The 24,800-nt window shown below is 44.0% G+C and overlaps 1 protein-coding gene and 1 long non-coding RNA gene across 3 annotated transcripts in view; one reads left to right on the top strand and one right to left on the bottom strand.

Annotated features, from left to right (window-relative positions):
* Positions 1-24,800, bottom strand: part of LOC309566786 — a 1,174,540-nt gene that overhangs the window by 475,418 nt on the left and 674,322 nt on the right. The window lies entirely within an intron of this gene.
* Positions 19,611-24,800, top strand: part of WNK4 (WNK lysine deficient protein kinase 4) — a 374,343-nt gene continuing 369,153 nt past the window's right edge. For both annotated transcript variants that reach the window (XM_082272080.1, XM_082272079.1), the window contains exon 1: positions 19,611-20,246. In XM_082272080.1, coding sequence (XP_082128206.1) covers positions 19,620-20,246 — 627 coding nt within the window. In that variant the 5' untranslated portion in view covers positions 19,611-19,619. The remainder of the gene's footprint in view (positions 20,247-24,800) is intronic.

The raw sequence follows: 24,800 nt of genomic DNA, 5'->3' as shown, positions 1-24,800 counted from the left end.
TTTTTCCTGTGACACGCATAGGGCAGCCTGTTGATTTCAATAGGCTGCACTACTAGGGTTACTACCTCATCCCTTTAAACCAGGACACTAATTAATTACACAGCTTCTGTGGCTGATTAAGGTGGTAATTAAACTCACTTAGTGCCTTATGTGCATTATATCAGCCTCAGACCCTGTGTAATTAATATGTGTCCTGGATTAAAGGGATGAGGTGGCAACCCTATGCGCTACGTGTGGCTCGTGGGACATTTTGGCGTGTTGTAGGTTGCGTGGTTTTTACTGTGCGATTTGCAGCATTTGCCACTCGTTTTTTTTCACATGGCAAAATGTGTGTTTGCTTCTGTGTTTGGTGTGCCATTAACAATTAATGGCACTGAAAGCGCAACTAGTAATTTTAGGTTTATAAAGGTGGCCATACACTATACAATCCAATTGTACAATCTCCTTTAGATTTACCAAATTTATATAATAGGAGGAAACCCCTATCTACCCAAATACTTTGTATCCAGTCAGACAGGCCCTTGCACTTCATAGTTGAAAGTAGATCTAGAGGAGTTTGTACAATCCGATTGTATAGTGTATGTTGAGCTTTACAGAACCCAGGGCACATTACTCCTGTTTTCAATACTATAGCTCTGCTCCACATAGGCTGTTCTCTCATCTCTCATTTCCTGTACACTTCAAAATACCAAATGAAAGATCTATGGATAAAGTTAAGGTAGGAGAAAAAAAAAAAAAATGATGACTGTATAGTTAGTGAGAAGGGTGATCACTGATTGATTGCATTTAGTTTTAAAACATACAACTGGGTGGGTAGGTTGTAGGGATCGACCGATTATCGGCAAAACCGATTCACTTTTATCAACATATCGGTATCGGCCTCGGAACTTGCCGATATTACCGATATTAGTGTATGTAATATTAGTGTATGTAAAATCCTAGCATCCACTTTATTAGTGTTTCATATAATGTCCAGTGTGTGTTTTTGTAATCTAATAGTGTGAAATACCTTTGTTATATCGGTGCTCGGCGCTCAGCTGATTCCCCGCTCTGCTGTCTTTCTCCTCTCATAGCTGTTAGAGGAGGATCTCAGCCCCTCCCCTCTGCAGTGTACACAGAAGCGTCGTGTATAAGATTAGAATAGTGTGAAATACCATCGTTCCATTGCCGCTCGGCCCTTCCGTGACCCCCAGCTGTCAGTGGGGGAGGAGAGAAGGACAGCAGAGCGGGAGATTAGCTGAGCCCGGAGCGTCGATAACGAATGGCATTTCACACTATTCTAATCTAATTCCCGGCACTTCTGTGTACATTGCAGAGGGGAGGGGCTGAGATCCTCCTCTGACAGCTATGAGAGGAGAAAACAGCAGAGCGGGAGATTAGCTGAGTCCGGAGCAGCAATGTAACAAATGGTATTTTCCACTATTCTAATCTAATTCCCGGCACTTCTATGTACATTTCAGAGGGGAGGCGCTGAGATCCTCCTCTGACAGCTATGAGAGGAGAAAACAGCAGAGCGGGAGATTAGCTGAGCCCGGAGCGTTGATGTAACGAATGGTATTTTCCACTATTCTAATCTAATACCCGGCCCTTCTGTGTACATTGCAGAGGGGAGGGGCTGAGATCCTCCTCTGATAGCTATGAGAGGAGAAAACAGCAGAGCGGGAGATTAGCTGAGTCTGGAGCAGCGATGTAATGAAGGTATTTCCCACTATTCTAATCTAATACCCGTCGCTTCTGTGTACTTTGCAGAGGGGCTGAGATCCTCCTCTGACAGCTATGGGAGGAGAAAACAGCAAAGCGGGAGATTAGCTGAGTCCAGAGCAGCGATGTAATGAAGGTATTTCACACTATTCTAATGGAATACCCAGCGCTTCTGTGTACACTGTAGAGGGGAGGGGCTGAGATCCTCCTCTGACAGCTATGAGAGGAGAAAACAGCAGAGTGGGAGATTAGCTGAGTCCGGAGCAGCGATGTAATGAAGGTATTTCACACTATTCTAATCTAATACTCAGCGCTTCTGTGTACACTGTAGAGGGGAGGGGCTGAGATCCTCCTCTGACAGCTATGAGAGGAGAAAAAAGCAGAGTGGGAGATTAGCTGAGTCCGGAGCAGCGATGTAATGAAGGTATTTCACACTATTCTAATCTAATACCCGGCGCTTCTGTGTACAGAGGGGAGGGGCTGAGATCCTCCTCTGACAGCTATGGGAGGAGAAAACAGCAGAGTGGGAGATTAGCTGAGTCTGGGGCAGCGATGTAATGAAGGTATTTCCCACTATTCTATTACAAAAACACGCACTGGACATAAACACTAATAAAGTGGATTCTAGGATTTTAATGACACTAAACTAGGTTCACACGGGATTCCTGGCAGGCAGGGAGGGAAGGGAAGACCACACATTACAGCTAAAAGACCTACCCCACATGTTCAGTACAAGATTTGTGTCAAAAATTGTCTTTATTTTTCAAAACTTTAAATGTACAAAATATCGGCCCATATTGGCCAATACCGATACTTTGTGACCAAAATATCGGTATCGGCCCTGAAAAAACCATATCGGTCTATCCCTAGTAGGTAGAAGGGTAGATGATGCAGGGTGTGCGCTAATGAGGTCAGCTGGTCATCTCCTTCCTGTGTCATGACCTCTAGTCTGCTCAGGAAGTAAGGCAGAAGTAATAGATACATGTGGAAACATACTAGCACATTATAATATTGCCTTGCAGGAGGAAACTTTTTTTTTTTTTTTCAAGAGTTTACTACCCCTTTAATGTTCATAAGAATAGTAAGTAGAATTTCTTTAGCCCCACTGTCATAGCATGGAAGTGACATAATGATATAGGTTACACAAATAAGGGTTGGGCTGCTATGGCGGTGGTTCTACCAGCAGGGCCGGGACAAGGGGTGGGCAGGAGGGGAGGCTGCCCTGGGCACTGGGGTATCATGTGAGGTTTGGGGGCACCACAAGGAGATTGGGGGGAGGGGATCTGTTTCTGGAGGGGGAATATGGGGGAAGGCAGCAGGAGATAGGAATTGTTCTAGGAGTGAAATTTGGGGAGGTGTGCTAGAAGTAATGATTTTGGAGGGGGGGGGGTTGTGCTGAGGGGGGAGATGGGGAGGTAGATTTGATCTAGGATGGGGGGATTTGAAGGGGTTTTTGCTAGAAAAGGTAATATGGTGGTGGGGAGGGAGGGATTGGTGCTGGGAGGGGACTTTTTTTGGCGGGGGATTTGTGCTAGTAGGAATGATTGGGGGCATTTGTGCTAGGAGGGAAACTTGGGGAGAGGGGGGATTTGTGTTCGGATGGGGAACTGGGGGAGGGTAATTTGTTCTAGGAGGGGGGATTTTGAGTGGGGGTAGAGGATATGTGCTAGGAAGGGGGAATTTTTTCTGCTGGGCGCATAAGTGGAATGGGAGGATTTGAGCTAAGCATGCAGATTAGTGCTCATTTTTTTGAGGGGGGGGGGTTTACATAATGCTCATACATTTTGGGGGGTGGGGTAATTTGGCATGCTCGCCCTGGGCTCTAGATGACCTTGTCCCGGCACTGTCTACCAGAGATGGTAAAATTGTTTTTATTTTGTATATTCTTCATCCGTCTACACAGCAAGTTGCAGTTTAAATCATTACCAAGAGATGGAGTGCATGCAGCGTTTAGATTTATTCATTTAGTTTTACCTACAGCCTGACTTTTATTCAGATAAGCACAGGAAAACATAAAATGAAATTCTCCTTTACCCCCTAACCACCCATAGATGCCAACCATCATATGTTTTCTACCTGCCTTCTGGGTTTTTTGATGGGTTTGACTTACAAGTTATTATAATCTATAAATGAAACGGCTTTTGTAGGCTTTTTGGCAGATTTTTTACAGCTGAGTTTTTTTCTGCTCCCATCAGCATCCATGTTATATTATTGTATTAAAATTGCAGTTTGTTTTTCATTATCACTATGGGGGAGATTTACTAAAACCGAAGCGTAAAAAATCCGGTTCAGCTCTGCATAGAAACCAATCAGCTTCGAGGTTTTATTGTCACGGCTTAACTGAACAATCTGAAGCTAGAAGCTGATTGGCTACCATGCACAGCTGCACCAGATTCTGAGTGCTCCAGTTTTAGGAAATCAACCCCCATTTGTCTTTAAAATGTAAGTTCACATGTCAGCTAATAAACAACATTGGCTCAAAGTATATGTGATTCAGGAAAGGTTAGGAAAGATGGAAATGGCACCTAGACCAAATGGTTAGCAACCATGTATATTCAAATACTTGAGCTCTTTTAAACCATGGCTTCAAATTTTTCACATTTTTTTTATTATTGACCCAAGTACCAATGGATTTGTTCAAGACCAATGTGACACCCATATTTCAAAAGGTCTTCACCCAGTAAGTGCAGGCCTGCTGCTTTAAAGTGGAGTTCCACCCTCATTTTATACTTACCTCCATCTTCTCGCTCCGGGTCACCTGAAAAAGAAATGGATAATCGCATATTTTTTTTTTTTTTACTTACCTCGTAGCGAAGAAAATATACTTACCTTACTTCCTTCTTCCTCCTTCCTCGGCCGCGGCCCGTCGTCACTTCCTGGCTCTGCAATGATTCCTGGGAGCTGAACGTCATAGCTCCCAGGAATCATTGCGCCTGCACCGGCCCCGACGTCAGTTCCGGGTCGCGCGCGTCATCCCCTTCTAAACAGCTTCTGGGCATGCCCAGAAGCTGTGGAGGGATGACGCGCGTGACCCGGAAGTGACGTCGGGGCCGGCGCAGAGCATCGTGGGACCAAAGAAGGCGGAAGAAGATGCCGAAGAGGACGAGTTGGCTTCAAGCTGCCCACATCTGAGATGGCAGCGCTGGACAAGACGTTTGCAAGGTAAGTATTTGTCCTAACAGGTAAGTGCAACCCGGGACAGATCAGAGGCTAGCCATTGTGGAATGCACTAGCCCTGACTGTCCCGGGGGTATTAAAAAAAAAAAAAAAAAAATCCAGGGTGGAACAAATCACAAGCATTCGCCGACATGGATTCACAAAAGACAGAAGCTGTCAAACCAGTCTACTTTCTTTTTTTGTGAAAGCAAACAAAAAACTGAAAGAAAAGGGTTGCTGTAGGTATATTTGTTATAGCGTAACTCCACTTTTGTTGAGAAAAAACATTCCCCTCTGGGTGATCTCTGTAAATGACAAGGATTTAAACAAACTTTGTTGGAGATTCCTACCTTTCCATATTTGTTCCCCTGTGTTAAGTGGGTCTAATGGGAGTGGTTTCATAATTATCTATCAGCTGTGGCAGCTGCAGGGCTCTAATGAGAAAATCTGCTGAACCTGCATCCCTTTAGATGTGTTCCCATTGGAGTATCTCACCAAATATGATATTTTTGTTGCAGGGGATGCCAGAAATCTGACTTGTATCTTAAGCAGACTTCTGGGAAAATTGGCGAGCCAATCACACAAGCAGGAAATTATGTTTCTGGGGTGTGGTCAGTATACATTCTGTGTACAGAACAGTCCCAGGTAGCCATATTGCATTGCATTTTCAGAAAATTACAACAGCTGCAGATTGAAAAGGAAAGGTAATTTTTAATAAGATTCAATTACAATATGATTTGTGTCGCAATTGTATACGCTATAATGTTTTTTCTTTATTTGCTATTTTTTTTCCCCATTAAAGTGGATTTACCCTTTAACCACTTAAGCCCCGGAAGATTTTACCCCCTTCCTGACCAGGGTTTTTTTTGCGATTTTTTTTACTGCGTGACTTTAACTGACAATTGCGCGGTTGTGCGACGATGTACCCAAACGAATTTGACGTCCTTTTTTTCCCACAAACAGAGCTTTCTTTTGGTGGTATTTGATCACCTGTGCGATTTTTACTTTTTGCGCTATAAACAAAAAAAGAGCGTAAATTTTGAAAAAATAACAATATTTTTCACATTTTTAATATATGAAATTCCCCCCCCCCCCCCCCCAAAATGTAAAAATCTAAATTTTTTAACATTTTTGGCCAATTTGTTTTCTGCTACCTATGTTTGGTAAAAAAAAATCGCAAAAAGCGTATTTTGATTGGTTTGCGCAAAAGTTATTGCGTTTACTAACTAAGGCAAAGATTTCTGTCATTTTTGGTGTTTTTTATTTTAACGCATAATGGCGGCGATATGCAATTTTTTTTGCGGTACTGTGACATTGCGGCGGACAGATCGGACCCTTGACTGACATTTTTGACACTTTTGGGGTTACCAGTGACATTACTGCAGTAATCAGTGCTATACATATGCACTGTTACTGCAAAATGACACTGGCAGGGAAGGGGTTAACTTTATTGGGGAAGGAGGGGTTAAGTGTGTCCCTAGGGGCGTGCTTTTTACTGTGATTGGACATGGCTACTAGTGTAGGAACAGTGATCAACGGTCCTACATAGTAGAACCGTATGATCACCATTCCTACACAGGGGAGAATGACAGGCGGCGTGTTTACATCAGCCGCCTGCCTTTCTCCCTTCACGGAGGACGATCACGAGTGACCGGCAGACATCGGGTCCGCCGGTCACACGCACTGACTTCCCAGGGAACGAGCCGGGGTGGGCGGGCGCACGCTCGCCCGCTATTTGCTCACAAGGAAGTGACAGGCTAGTGACGTATATATATGTCACTTTGCCTGGCCGGGGCTGACCGCGGCTGTATATAGTCATGCGGCGTTCGGCAACCGGTTAAAGGCTCATTCCCTTTGGGCTGAGGGGGTAGGTAGAAGACCTACCTTTCACAGCCTTTACCAGGGACAGGAGGTTTCAGAAGGGTAGGACTTGCAACCTGTGCTGCTGATGTACTTTACAGCTCATGGGGAGGGGAGCACTTTAGTTTCTTAGCTGATGAAGGACCTGGAACCAGTACAGAGGCGGTGTGCACCAAGGAACAGTAAGTAGTATATGCCGTTGGAGAGGGAAGAGCTAAATATACCTTTTACAATTCTTTGTATAGGCAAAGGAGAGATTAATTTTTAGCTTCTTAAGCTTTTATCAGTAGTGTTGATAATTCAGCGAAGCATGAATATATAATGCAACAACCCTCATGTCTTGAAATGAGCCCGTAAAGTAGTGCAAATGGCCACACTTTTGGGTTGTCAGTGGCTCCATGACATCACCAGCACAGGGATGAAGTTCTAATGTTTGGACTAGATTTTCCTTGGTTCCCATAGCTTTTCTTTCCTGTAGGTAGGCATGTTTGTCACAGGAAGGACTGTCTAGCCTTGCCTAAAGCAAGCTCTGTTAAGTGGTAATGTTTACATTCCACCCAGTGATGAGCAAGGAGCATGGCGACTTGGCGACATATGCCTATTACTTCCCCTCTACTGCTGGCAATCATTACACAAACCTCTTCCTCCCACATGCTCTGGACCTCAGAGGAATGCAAATGACTTCAAAGGCATCTGCAATTCTAATTAGTCAATGGTTACTCTTAGCCTTAGAGGTGGAAAAACGTTCGACTTGGCTTAGACTTGTAAAGAGCATTTGATCACCTCACAAACTCATATTTTGAGCTCAATGCTATCTCAATTCTCTGACTTCTAGCTCTGAGTTCTGAACGTTATGTTTACCATCTATCCGATAACACATGAACACAGAAAATGGCATTCTGTGGTACTGCGATGAATGAAGGAAGTTGTGTCCATGCTCCTGCTTTACTTCTTGTACGCCAATAGAGACAGAACAGAGTAGGAGCAGTGACGTTAGTGGCCGCATTTTTTGAATAGCTGTATATGTTAGCACTGCACAAATACTGGAGCTCTGGGTGGCATCAAACCTATATCTTTGCTTACCTATTTTGACACAATTCTTAAGGCTGGTCAAATGGAAATTCACATTTAAAGTAAACTTCAAGAGTTCCCAAAGGCTGTTTTAGTTCATAAAACAACAAAATTTGATATTCTGTTCCATATATAAGCAATTACAAGAGCCGTCTATCCTAAAAATAATAATTGTGCACCATATGCTCAGGTAGAAAACCTCTGATGACTTCTCCACACTCATGGGATTGTAGGTCGCACATTTAAAACTCAACTAACAGACCTAAATATAGAATAAATAAAAAAGACATACAACCAATTGGTATTTAAAATGGCCGCGGCCCCTTTATTGGTTTAAAATTCATCAAATGCAAATTTATTAAAACATAAATAATATTCTTAAAATAATATAAATATTAAAACTTCAAATCGCTCAGTCATTGAACTCAAGCGTTAAAAACTGAAATTCATTAACCTGCCTAGCGGTATCCCCGAGCGTGACTCGGGGTGGATTTTCCACGCTGTTATCGGTATCCCCGAGTCACGCTCGGGGTGGATGTGCAGAGCGCGCAGCGGTGTCTCTTACCTTCTCCTGGCGATCCAGCGATGATCTCCCATTGCTGTGATCGCCAGCCGAGATCCCTGCCGCTCGTCCGTCCTCCGTCGGTGTGATCACTTCCTAGTTCCGTTCCCTGCAGCAGCAATGCTGCATGGGAGCGGAACTAGGGAGGGAAATTCAAACGCTGAACGTTGCACAAAACACAAACACACACATAACATTTATATTATATATATATATATATATATATATTATATATATATATATATATACACACACACATATATATATATATATATCTATAATATATAACGCATGAATTATAATCTAATCAATAATATAATTGTATTATATAATATAATATATATGTATATATTATATTATATATTATATAATAAAATTATATTATTGATTAGATTATAATTCATGCGTTTGTGTTTCAAATTTATCACATCTGGGATGTCTACTAGAATCTTGTTTTGGTCAGGTTTAAGTCAGTAATTACTAAGAATTGTAGGCCTATAATACATAACGCCAAATTTCCATGAAAAGAATTGTACCGCTTTTGGTACAGAATCCCTATAATAATAATACCGCCAGGGAGGTTAAACAGAGTCCCCCCTTGATCCAAGGGTGACAAAACCACATAAATGGTGCCACGACAGGGTGGGAGGGAGGGAAGCCGGGATATTCAAAAACGGGAGGGGAGCCGAGTCCCTGCACCATGGTCCTCTGGTTTGTACTTGCCCCCTGGGCCAAAAGTTGCCAGTCAACCCCTGTTCGCTATCCTACATCATCACACACATCTACCTATCCATGGACCTTGCCTCCCTGGCTTATACTCATTGGACCATCAGCAAGGTTAAATGCAACATTAGACACCGTCCCATATCTTACTGCAGGGCTGCTTCCTCATCACCAGGTCCCTCTTTCAAATACCAAAAAAGGGCCATAGCTTGAATAATGATGCATCTACAAACAAATTACTTTTGAAACCTGTATTTGTTGATTATGGGAGAGGGTTGTCATGTTCCAATTTGTTGGTGATGTACTGTTTAGGTTTATATGTTTGATACATGCTTTTACTATTCTGTAATTCTGCAAACGTTTGATAAAAGCTCTTTGAAACAGAAAGGGATGATGTGTCTTAATTATATAGTGCCAAATGTTATGTCACCATTTTACGTACAATTAGTGTCTAGTTGAGTTCTTCCCGGAAATATTTAGCTCAAACAACAATACTGTTCTGCATTCCCTTTTGTGTGAGTGCCAATACACGTGACCAATGCATTTGTGGTGTGGGCACAAATTCTCAGGGCGATGTGAACTCCACTCTCGTGTAGTGTGAACACCATTATCCTATGTTCTTCTAATAGTTATCACTACTCTTATTAATATGCTTTACAGCTTTTAAAGCTCCTGGGAATAGAGAACATCTACTAAAAAATCGAACTAATGCAAGGACTATGTACTGTCACCCAAATAGTTTGAGGAGCATTTAACATTAAAGTAGAATGAAAGGCTCCTGTATGACAGACAGTCTAAGCAAAAATGCAGTTACTATTGGCACTTTCCCACTGTAAGTACCGGCTCGGCTCTACTCGGCCCTGCTTGGCCCGGTTTGCTTTTCCACTGCTGGTACCGCATAGTACGGTGTTGGAACGGTTCGGTACGGTTTGGTATGGTTTGCTTTTCCACTAAAGTAGTACTAAAGTTAAGTGGGTGGGATAACAACGATTCTCTGACCAATCAATGGCTAGTAGTGACTGCATGCAAAGGATTGTGGGATATGGTACCAGTATGGTACCTCTTGGAACCACAATCGAGGTGGTACTGTTTTAGAGAGCCGTACCGTTCGGTTCCATGCAGTGGAAATGCGCCGCCGTACCGTACCGAACCGTTCCTACACCATACCATGCGGTACCAGCAGTGGAAAAGCACAAAAGCGAGCCGAACCGTTCGGTTCGATGAATAAGACTCATGAAGTAAACAAAACAACTTTTTTTACTTTCCCTGACTGAGCCATATCCATCTTCTTTTGTCTCCCACACATTACTCCTTCCAGATACTGCAACTCACAGTAGGAGGGTTTCAACAACAAAGGCAGTTCAGCCAATCAAGAAAGAAATGAGCAGGACCAGGGGCGTACCAAGAGCATTTGGCACCCGGGGGGGAGCCTTTATTTGGCACCCCCCAGGCGGGCAGGCGAAGCACCGCACATTGACGTGTCGTCAAGTGACGTCGATTGTAGCAGCTCCGCACACTGCGGCCCGGAACTCAAAAGAATTCTCCTCCCTTTGCCAGGCCCCTCCTCTGCAAAAACGGCTCCGACTGACCTGAGGCACCAGACAGAAATACATGTAACTGGCAGTGGCAGTGTGCTACTTCCAGTGGCGTCATACAGCTCCCCCCCCCCCATGGGCCCCTTTACATTACAGAGCCACCTCATGCACCCTATTACATTATCCAGCCCCCCCATGGAACCCTTTACATTATACAGCCCCCCCCCCCAAATAGAACCCTTTACATTATACAGCCCCCCCATGGAACCGTTTATATTACACAGCCCCTGCCCCCCCATTGGAACCCTTTACATTACAAAGCCCCCGCCCCCTAATGGATCCCTTTACATTACACAGCCCCTGCCCCCCCATGAAACCCTTTACATTATATAGCCCCCGCCCCCCCCATTGAACCCTTTCCATTACACAGCCCCTGCCCCCCATATAACCCTTTACATTATGCAGCCCCCCCCCCTTTGGAACCCTTTAAATTACACAGCCCCTGTCCCCCATAAAACCCTGTACATTATACAGCCCACCCATTGGAACCCTTTACATTGCACAGCCCGCCCCCCCATGGAACCCTTTACATTACACAGCCCCGCCCCCCCATGGAACCCTTTAACTTACACAGCCCCCGCCCCCCCCCCCATAGAACCCTTTACATTATACAGCTCCCCCCCATTGGAACCCTTTACATTACACAACCCCCCCCCCCACATGGAACCCTTTACATTACACAGCCCCCGCCCCCCCATAGAACCTTTTACATTATACAGCCCCTGCCCCCCCAATAGAACCCTTTACATTACACAGCCCCCCATAGAACCCTTTACAATACAAAGCCCCCTGCCCCTCCCCTCCCCTTCGTACCTTATTAGGAGGAGAGCAGAGCAGGAGGCACTGTGTCTGAAGCAGAACAGAAGAGAGAGACTCACCAGCGCTGAATAAACAGCGGGAACTGCCGGAGATAACTTTGCTTGTTAATGAGCAGGTGAATGGTTGCTAGAGGGTCCTAGCAACCAATCACCTGCTCATTACCTAGCAAAGGTAGCTCTGGCAGTGCCCGCCATTTATTCAGCGCTGGTGAGTCTCTCTCTTCCGTTCTGCTTGAAACAGTTCCTCCTGCTCCGCACTTCTGCGTCAATGAGCGGCAGAGGCAGATCGGTAGCCGGCCCCAGGTGGCACCCTGGTGCTCCCTAACACCCGCTAATGTGTGCCACCCGGGGTGGACCGCCGCCCGTCCCCCCTGTTAGTATGCCACTGGGCAGGACTAGGGGGTGGCCAGGCACTGATTGACAAGCTACAGACCCTTGATTCAGTATTGAGAATGCCAATAGTCATGCCCCTTGAAACATTTTGTTCATCCCAGTGCAAACAGGCTCAGCCTACATCATAATGGCAAATGTACTTTGATTTCAGAAGCAGTGCGGCATCATTGTCACCCCATCATAGGAAGCTGCTTTAGGTGGACTTTAATGGCAAGATCAACAGGTACTGTATGTAAAACTTTGCAGAAGGACTAAGAGAAAACTGTAAATGCATTTACAAATAACTGCCGTGGCACATATTTTTAAATGGGAGGCCATAGTTGTAGTTTAAAAGGTAATTTACTAGCGTAAGCCTTATGTCAGTCTTACAAATCTGATTCTCTTCAAAAACTCGGCTAGTGTAGATGATTGCTTCTTTTCTGTGTCAAACACAGGTCAACAGATTCCCATTTATTTCAATGGCAAAATGGTGATGACAGTTTTGAGACTGCATTTGACATGTGTTATGTTTTATAGGTGCAGGTATCTTATTAACCTTGTGTTGACCAGCCGTTGCACTTTTACTGCAGCAGGTCGGCTCTATTACGCGAAACGACATACTTTGCAGGACTGTGCCATTGCGGCGGACAGATCGGACCCCTAACTGACATTTTTGACACTTTTGGGGGGCCAGTGACATTACTACAGTAAATCAATGCTAAATATATGCATTGTTACTGTAATAATGACACTGGCAGGGAAGGGGTTAACACTTTGGGTGATCAAGGGGTTAAATATGAGCCTAGGGGAGTGATTCTAACTGTGGGGGGGGCGTGGCTTGTGAAATGATCGCAGAGACCTGTGATCCTATATAGAAGGATCACAGAGGCTCTATGATAATTTCAGGGAGAAGAACGGTCAGCTGTGTTTACAACATGCGGGGAGTGATTGCGATTGTCAGGCGGCAATCGGAGTCCCCGCTGCCGACTGGGGGCGGGAGCGGGCGGCGGCAGTGAGTGCTCGCCCTCTAGCTGCAGGCGCACGACCGATGTAGGTCTACGTCGGTACGCACAGGAGAGCCGCACTGCCGCAGTAAAAAGGCAACGGGCAGTCGGGAACCGGTTAAATAACAAACATGTTATATTTGGGCGGCACAGTACAGTGGTGTAGTGGTTAGCACTTTCACCTAGCAGCAAGAGGGTCGCTGGTTCGAATCCCAACCACGACACTACCTGCCTGGAGTTTTCATGTTCTCCCTGTGCCTGCGTGGGTTTCCTCCGGGTACTCAGGTTTCCTCCCATACTCCAAAGACATGCTGGTAGGTTAATTGGATCCTGTATATAAAATAAAAATTGGCCCTACTATGTACAGTATGTATGAATGTGAGTTAGGGACCTTAGATTGTAAGCTCCTTGAGGTCAGGGACTAATGTGAATGTGCAATGTATATGTAAAGCGCTGCGTAAATTGACAGCGCTATATAAGTACTTGAAATAAATAAAAATAAATAAATAAATACTTACCTGCCCCGTGTAATGGTTTTGCACAGAGCAGCCCAGATCCTCCTCTTCTTGGGTCCCTCTTCTGTGCTCTTGGCCCCTCCCTCCTGTTGAGTGCCTCCACAGCAAGCAATTTACTATGGGGGCACCTGAGCCGACCCACAGCTCCCTGTATCCATTTAGACATGGAGCTGCGTCACTAGAAGAGAAATAAAAGGGAATCTTCCAATGAGGACACTAATTCTGGAAATGTTGATGACAATGAGGGGTTCCTGCACTTTGGTGGGATTTCCTCTCCCTTCCTGTTTGACCTATGGGACAGGAAGTGAAGGGAAATCTCCACAATGAGTCACACTGACAGGGTTATAACCCTCACTTACTCTATCCACAATTTAAATAAAAAAAGAGTTTTGCATTTAGTTCACTGCAAGTGAGGACGTTTTAGCTTTTTGGAGTTTGCCTTCAAATCAGATCATCCCAAAAAAAAAAAGTCAATATGTTTCATTACCCATTCGGGTTCTCTTGACAGTCTATTAGCCAAAGCTTGCCAGGAACAGGATCGCAAGTGTGACATCGACCTAAGTGAGTTTGAGATGACCGTAAAAATTACAACCGAGCTTCTAATCTTTCCTTTTTCTATTTAACCACTTGCCGACTAGAGATGTATAGAACTGTTCGCCGGCGAACAGTTCCCGGCGAACTTAGCATGTTCGCGTTCGCCGCTGCCGGCGAACATATGCGATGTTCGGTCCGCCCCCCATAAGACATCATTGAGGCAAACTTTGACCCTGAACTTTACAGTCAGCAGACACATTTCCAGCCAATCAGCATACCTCCCTCCCACCTCCTATAAATAAGCAAGGGCAGCATCCATCTTAGATCATTCTGAAGCAGTGTGTTAGTGAGAGTAGGGAGAGAGCTGCTGCTGCTGCTGCTGCTGTTAAGCTAGGGACAGTTAGTCAGTGTTCCTGGTCTTGCAGTGTTCTTGGTCCACTACTGCTGTAATATCAGCACCCCAAAAAGCCCTTCTAAGGGCTGGTATTTGTGTTTTTTTTATTTTTATATATATATATATATATATATATATACCTAGCGTCCCCAAAAGCCCTTTTAAGGGCTGGTAATTGAGTTGTTTCTTCTTATATATATATATATCTATATCTATCTAGTGTCCCCAAAAGCCCTTTTAAGGGCTGGTAATTGAGGATTTTTTTTATTTATATATATACATATATATATATATATATATAGTGTCCCCAAAAGCCCTTTTAAGGGCTGGTAAGGTAATAGAGTTTTTTCTTTATATATATATCTATATATATCTATTGTACACTGCAGTTGCCTGCCCGCTGTGTGTGAGAGGCCACAGACCTACCACAGACTGTACTGTGTGCACACCACACTCATTTCGGGTGGCACAGGCACAGTACCTTGCATTTTAAAAAATATTTTTTTTTTCCTCTGTCATAATTGCAGTGAGTGCTGTGTCAGGTCCACAGAGTGCACTGTACCCACTGCAGTGCACTGCCCACCACTGATATATATACGGTGGCACAGCATCTTGTTGCAATAAATTGAAAAAAAAAAATATTTTTTATTATTGCAGTTGCCTGGGCTGCCAGTTACTGTCAGGTCCACAGAGTGTACTGTGCCCACTGCAGTGCCACTGTGTGCCCACCCACCACTGATATATAAGGTGGCACAGCAGCTTGCAAAGTAAAAAAATATATATATATTTTTTAATTGCAGTTGCCTGGGTGCCAGTGACTGCTGTCAGGTCCACAGAGAGTGTACTGTGCCACTGCCCACCCACCACTGATATATAAGGTGGCACAGCAGCTTGCAAAGTAAAATAAAATATATTTTTTTAAAATTGCAGTTGCCTGGGTGCCAGTGACTGCTGTCAGGTCCACAGAGAGTGTACTGTGCCACTGCCCACCCACCACTGATATATAAGGTGGCACAGCAGCTTGCAAAGTAAAATAAAATATATATTTTTTAAAATTGCAGTTGCCTGGGTGCCAGTGACTGCTGTCAGGTCCACAGAGAGTGTACTGTGCCACTGCCCACCCACCACTGATATATAAGGTGGCACAGCAGCTTGCAAAGTAAAAAAAAATATATATTTTTTTAAATTGCAGTTGCCTGGGTGCCAGTGACTGCTGTCAGGTCCACAGAGAGTGTACTGTGCCACTGCCCACCCACCACTGATATATAAAGTGGCACAGCAGCTTGCAAAGTAAAAAAATATATATATATTTTTTAAATTGCAGTTGCCTGGGTGCCAGTGACTGCTGTCAGGTCCACAGAGAGTGTACTGTGCCACTGCCCACCCACCACTGATATATAAAGTGGCACAGCAGCTTGCAAAGTAAAGAAATATATATATATTTTTTAAATTGCAGTTGCCTGGGTGCCAGTGACTGCTGTCAGGTCCACAGAGAGTGTACTGTGCCACTGCCCACCCACCACTGATATATATGCCTGCAAGAGAAAAAGCCAGCCGCAGAGAAGCCGTATTCCTGAAAATATAAGAAAAATGCTGTTTTTTAGGGGTTCTGGACATGCTACAGAGCTGAAACTTGACAGGTACACTTTTTAGACCCCCCAGACACTAAATACAAAAAATGACATGCTTGCCTAAAAAAATGCCCGATAAATGCCTGCAAGAGAAAAAGCCAGCCGCAGAGAAGCCGTATTACTGAAAATATAATAAAAATGCTGTTTTTTAGGGGTTCTGGACATGCTACAGAGCTGAAACTTGACAGGTACACTTTTTAGACCCCCCAGACACTAAATACAAAAAATTACATGCCTGCCTAAAAAAATGCCCGCTAAATGCCTGCAAGAGAAAAAGCCAGCCGCAGAGAAGCCGTATTCCTGAAAATATAAGAAAAATGCTGTTTTTTAGGGGTTCTGGACATGCTACAAAGCTGAAACTTGACAGGTACACTTTTTAGACCCCCCAGACACTAAATACAAAAAATGACATGCCTGCCTAAAAAAATGCCCGATAAATGCCTGCAAGAGAAAAAGCCAGCCGCAGAGAAGCCGTATTACTGAAAATATAATAAAAATGCTGTTTTTTAGGGGTTCTGGACATGCTACAGAGCTGAAACTTGACAGGTACACTTTTTAGACCCCCCAGACACTAAATACAAAAAATTACATGCCTGCCTAAAAAAATGCCCGCTAAATGCCTGCAAGAGAAAAAGCCAGCCGCAGAGAAGCCATATTCCTGAAAATATAAGAAAAATGCTGTTTTTTAGGGGTTCTGGACATGCTACAGAGCTGAAACTTGACAGGTACACTTTTTAGACCCCCCAGACACTAAATACAAAAAATGACATGCCTGCCTAAAAAAATGCCCGATAAATGCCTGCAAGAGAAAAAGCCAGCCGCAGAGAAGCCATATTCCTGAAAATATAAGAAAAATGCTGTTTTTTAGGGGTTCTGGACATGCTACAGAGCTGAAACTTCACAGGTACACTTTTTAGACCCCCCAGATGCTAAATCCAAAGAAATTTTTTATTTTTATTTTTTTTAAATTTTTCCAATAATTGGCTCTCTATCAAAAAATTATAATTTTTAAGAACTTTTTTTTGCGTGATCCCTCTCCGGCATGCCACAGTCCAGGTGTTAGTCCCCTTGAAACAACTTTTCCATCACTATTGTGGCCAGAAAGAGTCCCTATGTGTTTTAAAATTCGCCTGCCTATTGAAGTCTATGGCGGTTCGCCCGGTTCGCCAACATTTGCCGATGTTCGCGTTCGCCGTTCGCGAACGGCGAATTTTAGGTTCGCGACATCACTATTGCCGACCAGTCACGTTGACTGTACTGTGGGAAAGTGGTTAGTTATCGTGCAGCGACGTAGACCTGCATCGCTGGACTCCTCCCGTTGTGGGCGGCGCGCGCGCGCCGCCGGAGACTCGCTCCTGCTGTATTCAGTTACAGCGGGAGTCGGGCCAGGGGGGGAGAGGCGGTGATCTCCGCCGCTCTTACCCGATCGTCGGGGAATCGAGTGTGGAGATCCGCCCGCTTGTGTAAACAAAGCGGGCGGATCTCCTAAGTGACAGACATAGCTGAACCTGCGATCTGTCCCTGTGTCACTCAGTCACCTCCCCCCCCCCCCCACACACACGTCAGTAAGCACCAGGCATACATTAACCCCTTGATCACCAATAAAAATTAACCCCTTCCCTGCCAGTGTCATTTTTACATTAACAGTGCATATGTATAGCACTGATTACTGTAGTAATATCACTGGTACCCCCAAAAGTGTCAAAAATGTCAGTCAAGGGTCCGATCTGTCCGCCGCAATGTCGCAGTCCCGCAAAAAAAAATCGCAGATCGCCGCCATTACTCGTTAAAAAAAACCACCAAAAATGACAGAAATCTTTCCCTTAGTTAGTAAACGCAATTACTTTTGCGCAAACCAATCAAAATACGCTTTTTGCGATTTGTTTTACCAAACATATGTAGCAGAAAACAAATTGGCCTAAAATGATAAAAAAAAAATTATTTTTAAATTTTTTTTGGGGGGGGGGGGAATTTCATATAAAATAATGTGAAAAATATTATTTTTTCACAATTGTCGCTCTGTTTTTGTTTATAGCGCAAAAAGTAAAATTTGCACAGGTGATCAAATACGACCAAAAGAAAGCTCTGTTTGTGGGGAAAAAAATGATATCAGTTTTATTTGGGTACAGCATCGCACGACCACACAATTGTCCGTTAAAGTCACGCAGTGCCGAATCGCAAAATATGGTCTGGTCGGCAATGGGGTAAAATCTTCCGGTCTTAAAGCGGTAAAAATACGCTCATTGAGAATTTTTTTGTCAAAGACATGTAGCTAAATACATTTTGGCAAAAATATATGACAAAAATTGAATATATTGTATATTTTTTAACCGTCAAAGTAGAAAAATATTGTTATTTTTTTCAAAATTGTCGCTTTTTTTTATTAATATTGCAAAAAATGAAGAGCGCAGAGGTGATCAATTACCACCAAAAAAAAAGCTCTGTTTGTGGGAAAAAAAGGACGTAAATTTTTTTTGGGGTACGGTGTTGCATGACCGCGCAATTGTCCGTTAAATAATGCAGTGCCGAATCGCAAAATATGGTCTGGTCGGGAATGGGGTAAAATCTTCTGGTCTTAAAGCGGTTAAAAATACGCTCATTGAGAATTTTTTTGTCAAAGACATGTAGCTAAATACATTTTGGCCAAAATATATGACAAAAATTGAATATATTGCATATTTTTTAACTGTCATAGTAGAAAAATATTGTTATTTTTTCAAAATTGTCGCTTTTTTTTATTAATATCGCAAAAAATGAAAAGCGCAGAGGTGATCAAATACCACCAGAAGAAAGCTCTGTTTGTGGGGAAAAAAAGGACGTCAATTTTGTTTGGGTACGGCGTTGCATGACCGCGCAAATGTCAGTTAAAGTCACACAGTGCCGAATCGCAAAAAGTTGCCTGGACGTAAGACAGCAAAATCCTCCGGTGGTAAAGTGGTTAAAACATAAATTAAAAAAAAAAAAATACTTTAAATACATTTAAAAAACATTTAATTCTTTTGAAGTAATCCGCCAGGTGTTACTCTCATAGCTGTCACCGAGTAGATTCCTTGAAATGTCCCTGCAGCAGACTTGAGATGTGGGATCAGATGTCCCTGCAGGGGACATGAGATGGTTGATCAGTCTGGATTCCATAGGTAGTGCTGAGGACATGTGCAGGAAGGAGGTGACCTTGTTAGGTGGAGTGTATATAAGAAAGACCTAGTATTTAGGTGTATCTGTTGCTGGAAAGAAGAAGGGAGGTGCTGCTGGGCTGGATGGGGGAGGTGTTCACCAGCTGAGACAGAAGGCTGGCTTTTTCTGCTGCAGTCACATGAATGTAAGATCAGATTGCCTCTCATACAGGCTCAAGCTGTCAGTGACTTTAGAGGCAGGAGGAGTTGAGAGAGCTTTGCTGTGCTGCTCTGCTCTCCTGCTGCTTGCACTTCACAAGTAACATTTATAGGAGCTCACATACAACCGCTGATCTGTCTTCTCCTGGATTGCTTGGAAAGCTGAACATCAGCAGCTACAATTCTTTCTCATTGCTTGCTGTTCTGCACTTATAACTGGATATTCCTAACCTGCTTTCCTTGATTCATCATGACTAGGGTCAATAGCATGTGCTAACCTGATCTGATCCACAGGTTGACCATGGCAGTTCAGTGGGGCAATCTATAAAGCGTAGAGTGGGTACCAAGGCAATGTTCACTTTGGAAGTACCTTCCACCAAAGCCATGTCTCAGACAGAAGTGGATTTAGGTTGCGGACTTTCATTTGATTCGGAAGACCCAGAGGAGCTGTCCTCTCTTGCAGCCTTAAGGAGAAGAAGACTTTCAGGCAAGGAAGGAGCTAGAAGGAACTCTTACCAGTTCAACAGGAGAAGCTCTGCTCAGCTTGAGCTATTGGGGTATGACCCACCAGGGACTTCTTTCTCCTCGTGGTCCCCAGAAGAGCCTTCATCTCTAGAAGAAAGCATAGAGTCCATCACTCAGAACTCCTCTATCTCTACAAGCCTTCCGCCACTCATCACCCAACAAGATGTCCTAACATCTCCGGCCGCCTTGGCCAGTATTGTGGACATCAGTTCTGAGTCAGAAGATGAAGCCAACAGCCACCAAAGTCCTTCAGTTCCCATCCAGAAACCTTTAGTGATAGAAAGCAAGAGGGAGCAAGAAGAGAATGAAGAGAATGAGACCAAAGCTGTAGCCACCTCACCAGATGGGAGATACTTAAAATTTAACATCGAGATCGGAAGAGGGTCTTTTAAAACCGTTTACAAAGGTCTGGATACTGAAACGACAGTGGAAGTGGCATGGTGTGAACTTCAGGTAAGTCAAATACTTTTGTATCTTTATTGAAAACCTTTAACTTTTGGAATCCATTGGCATACCTGTTTGGATTGCTCTAGCACAGTGATGGTGAACTTAGGCACCCCAGATGTTTTGGAACTATATTTCCCACGATGCTCAACTACACTGCAGAGTGCATGAGCATCATGGGAAATGTAGTTCCAAAACATCTGGGGTGCCAAGGTTCGCCATCACTGCTCTAGCAGCTTTTGTAAAATAAAAATCTGGAAGAGCATGAATTCTGATTTGTTTTGTATGTGCAATAGTTCAAATATTTTTGCGTCCAAGCAGGGACATACAAAAAGGCGCTCGGACGTGCAGTTACCAGCGTACAGCCGCAGAATTTCATTGATTTGCACAGGCGACTGTATGCAAACACCTGTTGCTCCTGGATGCAGCAATACACTTTTTTTCATGTGCTTGCGCCCTGGTGAAAAGCCTAGTCTACGCATACTACATAGCCAAAACTTTTTTTCAGTCTTAGATAGAGTAGGGAAGGGTTTAAAACCCGTGTCATTATGTTTTTTCTTTTCTTAAAGCAGTTGTAAACCCAAAAAAAAAAAAAAACCTGCAAGACAAAGGCATAATGTGCTAGTATGCATCGCATACTAGCTCATTATGTATTACTTACCTTAGAACGAAGCCCCGACACGGACCCCCCGACATCGCTGCGGGCGCTGCCATGATGCCTTGGCGTCTCTTTCGGGTTCGGCGGCTCCGGCGCTGTGATTGGCCGGAGCCACGATGACGTCACTCCCGCGCATGATTTTCCAGCAAGCTCCCGGCAAGGAAAACTGAAAGTCCCCCCGGACCTTCAGAGCGCGTGCGCCGCCGTGCCGGTTTAGGAGATATTAATTGTACCTACAGGTAAGCCTTATTATAGGCTTACCTGTAGGTAAAAGTGTCAAAAAGCGGGATACTACCACTTTAAGCTCATCACAGATATTACAATCTGATTGTACAATGTTCTTTAGATGGGGCAATGTTCTTTAGATGGGGTGGCACAGTGGTGTAGTGGTTAACACTTTCACCTAGCAGCAAAAGGGTTGCTGGTTCGAATCCCAACCATGACACCACTTGCCTGGAGTTTGCATGTTCTCCCTGTGCCCGTGTGTGGGCTTCCCCTAGGCACTCCGGTTTCCCCACACACTCCAAAGACATGCTGGCAGGTTACTTGGCTCCTGTCTAAATTGGCCCCACTATGTGTATGTATGAATGTGAGTTTAGGGACCTTAGATTCCAAGCTCCATGAGGACAGGGACTGATGTTGGATGTACAATATATGCACTGCATAAAACTGACAGCACTATACAAGTACCTGAAATATTAATCTACGAACAAGGACCCACCTGATTGTGCACCGATTAATCATGTAGTTTAGGTATGTCCCCATATTACATTGTTTTGGTAGATCTAAAGTTGACTGTACAGAAATTGTACGGTCAGATTGTAACATGTATGCAGAGCCTTAGACAGTTGTCCCCATTGGAAGATTTTTCCATGCCTCTTGTTCTGGGGACAACATTTTTGATCTTCCCTCACTTTTTTACTAGATAACAATGATCACCAGTACTCAAGAAGGGGTATATCTCCCCAATCTTAGATTGTAAGCTCTAACGAGCAGGGCCCTCTGATTCCTACTATAATAAAATTGTATTGTAATTGTACTCTCTGCCCTTATGTTGTAAAGTACTGCATAAACTGTTGGCACTATATAAACCCTGTATAATAATAATAATAATATTGGGGACACAAATTGCAGGAGGAGCAAGTCAGGAGGAAAACCTCCAACAGAACTCCTAGCAAAAATTGTTAGTACGGTAAAACAAAGTTACCTCAGCTGGGATGTATGCCATGTCCAGGATTGCTGTTCTTTTCTGTAAAAGTGATACTTTTATCCACGCCAGATAGTGCAACTATGTGCAAAGTATAGTGCTATACTTTCAGCCTGCTGAGGCTCATACATTGGCCCCTTTCACACAGGCTTTCCGATCAGGTCCACCTGTCAGTTTTTCAGGAGGACCTAATTGGATGCTCCATGCACCTGTATGGAGCAGCGGATGTCAGCGGACACCCACTGCTATCTGATCCAATGTGATCCTTGAAATCCAGACGGATGGAAACCCTATCTGGAGGATCGGATTGGATGAAAACGGACAGGTGGTCTGTTTTCATCCGATCTCCCATAGAGGAAAGCGGGGATCTGACAGCTCCGTCTTTGCAAAATAAGTGGAGACGGACCTGTCATCCACCTGCTCCCGTCCAGCTGAGCAAAACGAAGTCTGCCGAGGCGGAAAGCCCATGGGAAAGGACCCTTAGAAGCACTAGTGTTGTTTATCTGATTGTCTCCTCTTGTCTATTCAAAGAATGCCTTGTATTAAAGTAGTATCATAGTAGAATTAATGGGGAAAAAACTTTTTTCCCAGGGTCACCAGAACTAGTGTCCCCATTGGAGGATTTCCCCTCTATTCCTGTTCTGGTGACAACCCAACATTTGGGATTTTCCTTTACATTCATTCTCTGTGTTAACAGCAAACAGGATAAATAGAGAAGTTGAATCTCCCAAACAGGGACGTAGACAGCAATAATACAGGTGTTCTACACCCTCTCCACTATATCCAAACATAGAAAAAACTGTTTGTCTTTATACTTTAGGATCTAGCATACTGTATATTGTGTATAAGTAGAGTAAATCACATCCGGTGTTTGAGTTGTAAACTCGTCGTGTTCCATCTATTGTTATGACAACATTACACACTGGAGGTGTGACAGTGTGTGAGGGCTTCCTAGTCGGCCAGCCACATGGCAGGAAAAGTCATTCTCTTTCACCGACATTCTGAGAGCCAGCAATACATGGGAAACATGACGTTTACCAAATGATATCGGCAAGCCCCTCGAATTTCTTATTGTTTTATATTGTAAGAATATTTGCTGAAAATGAACTGTTGCCAGCAGTCAGGGCTGGTGCTACCACTAGGCAAACTAGGCGGCCGCCTAGGGCGCACTGCCACCTAGAGTGCAGCCATGGCCGGTGCCACATTCCTCTCCTGTCCCCTCCTCATCCTCAATGGATGTCACCTCTAGAGAGGGGGGCACTTTGTATATGAAGGGGTGTGCAGGGTTAAAGGGGGGCAGTGTGTATATGAAGGGGGTGTAGAGTTAAAGGGGGGCAGTGTGTATAAAATGGGGGGGTGTAGGGTTAAAGGGGGGTAGTGTTTATAGGAAGGGGTTGTAGCATTAAAGAAGGTCAGTGTGTACAGAAAGGGGGAGGGGCAGTGTGTACAAGAAGAGGTGTGAAGGGTTAAAGGGGGGTACTTTGCTTATGAAGGGATGTGTAGAGTTAAAGGGGGGCAGTGTGTATATGAAGGGGAGTGTAGGGTTAAAGAGAAGCAGTGTGTATATAATGGGGGGGGGGGGGTGTAGGGTGAAAGGGGGGCAGTGTATGCAGGAAGGGGGGGGCAGTGTGTGCAGGAGGTAGAGAGTGGGGTTAAAAGGGGGGGGCATTATGTACAGGAAGGGGGCAATGTGTACAGTTATATTTTTTTGGGGGGGTGCAAGTAGCTAGTCTTGCCTAGGGTGCAAAATAGTCTAGCACCCTCCCTGCCAGCAGTATGTTAGTATTATAGCTGAGCGATTGACTACGTCATTGGAAACCTATAGTGAGGAAGTATGGAGGCTTCCATTGATGACTTAGATGTCTTGCTGCCATGCCTATCCATTGGCTTCTGTAGTTCAGAACAAGTATTCCGATTAGGAATTCTGACTTCACTTTGACTTTCCTGAACTGTATTGCTTGTTCCAGATCAGTGAAATGAAAACTAAACCCAAGTATAAAAATGCAAAATGTTGCAATTTACAATCTTTAGATATGCTGGCTTCAGTAGTTTGCTTTTTAAGCCAAGAACATTTTCTGCAGATACCTGTTAATTTTGCCAGAAATGCAGAATTCTTGTCACTTCTTGTGAGCTGTACAGAAGGATATCTTCCTTCTTAGCTATCTTTCGTAAACTACCAGCCACCCTGCCCCCCATGTATTGGAGATGAAGAGATATGGATATGTTTGTAGTCAATATCAGGAGAGCAGCCTTGGATGATAACCACGGTTCCCTCCATAGACACAGTGATCGAGTGACTTAACCGCCCAGGGACAGGCAGTGTGTTATTTGCAGAATTACCATTACAAATAAAGCAAAATAAGCTTAATGCCTTGTACACACCATCAGATAATCGTACGAAAAAAATCACTTTGAAATCGATCGCACGATAATCTGATCGTTGGTACACAGCTTTCGACAGCCGATCACATTTCGTCCTACAAAATCCGAAGGGGCAAACACAAAAACTTTTATCGTACGATAGCCTAGCGAACGACAATCGTTTAATTAGTACAGTATGCGTTTGCTATAAATCGATAGACAAAGACCACGCATGATCAGAAACCCAAAAATAACCCAGAAAGAGCCCAGCTGCCAGCATTGTTTTGCATTATCCGATACATAGCCACGCAACCAGAAAGCTTTTCCAGAATCGTGT

The sequence above is a fragment of the Pelophylax lessonae genome (genome assembly GCF_965119305.1).
Source record: "Pelophylax lessonae genome assembly, chromosome: 11".
Classification (NCBI taxonomy): Eukaryota; Metazoa; Chordata; class Amphibia; order Anura; family Ranidae; genus Pelophylax; species Pelophylax lessonae.
Note: the sequence above shows the minus strand (reverse complement) of the source record. Positions and strands in the feature narration are given on the sequence as shown.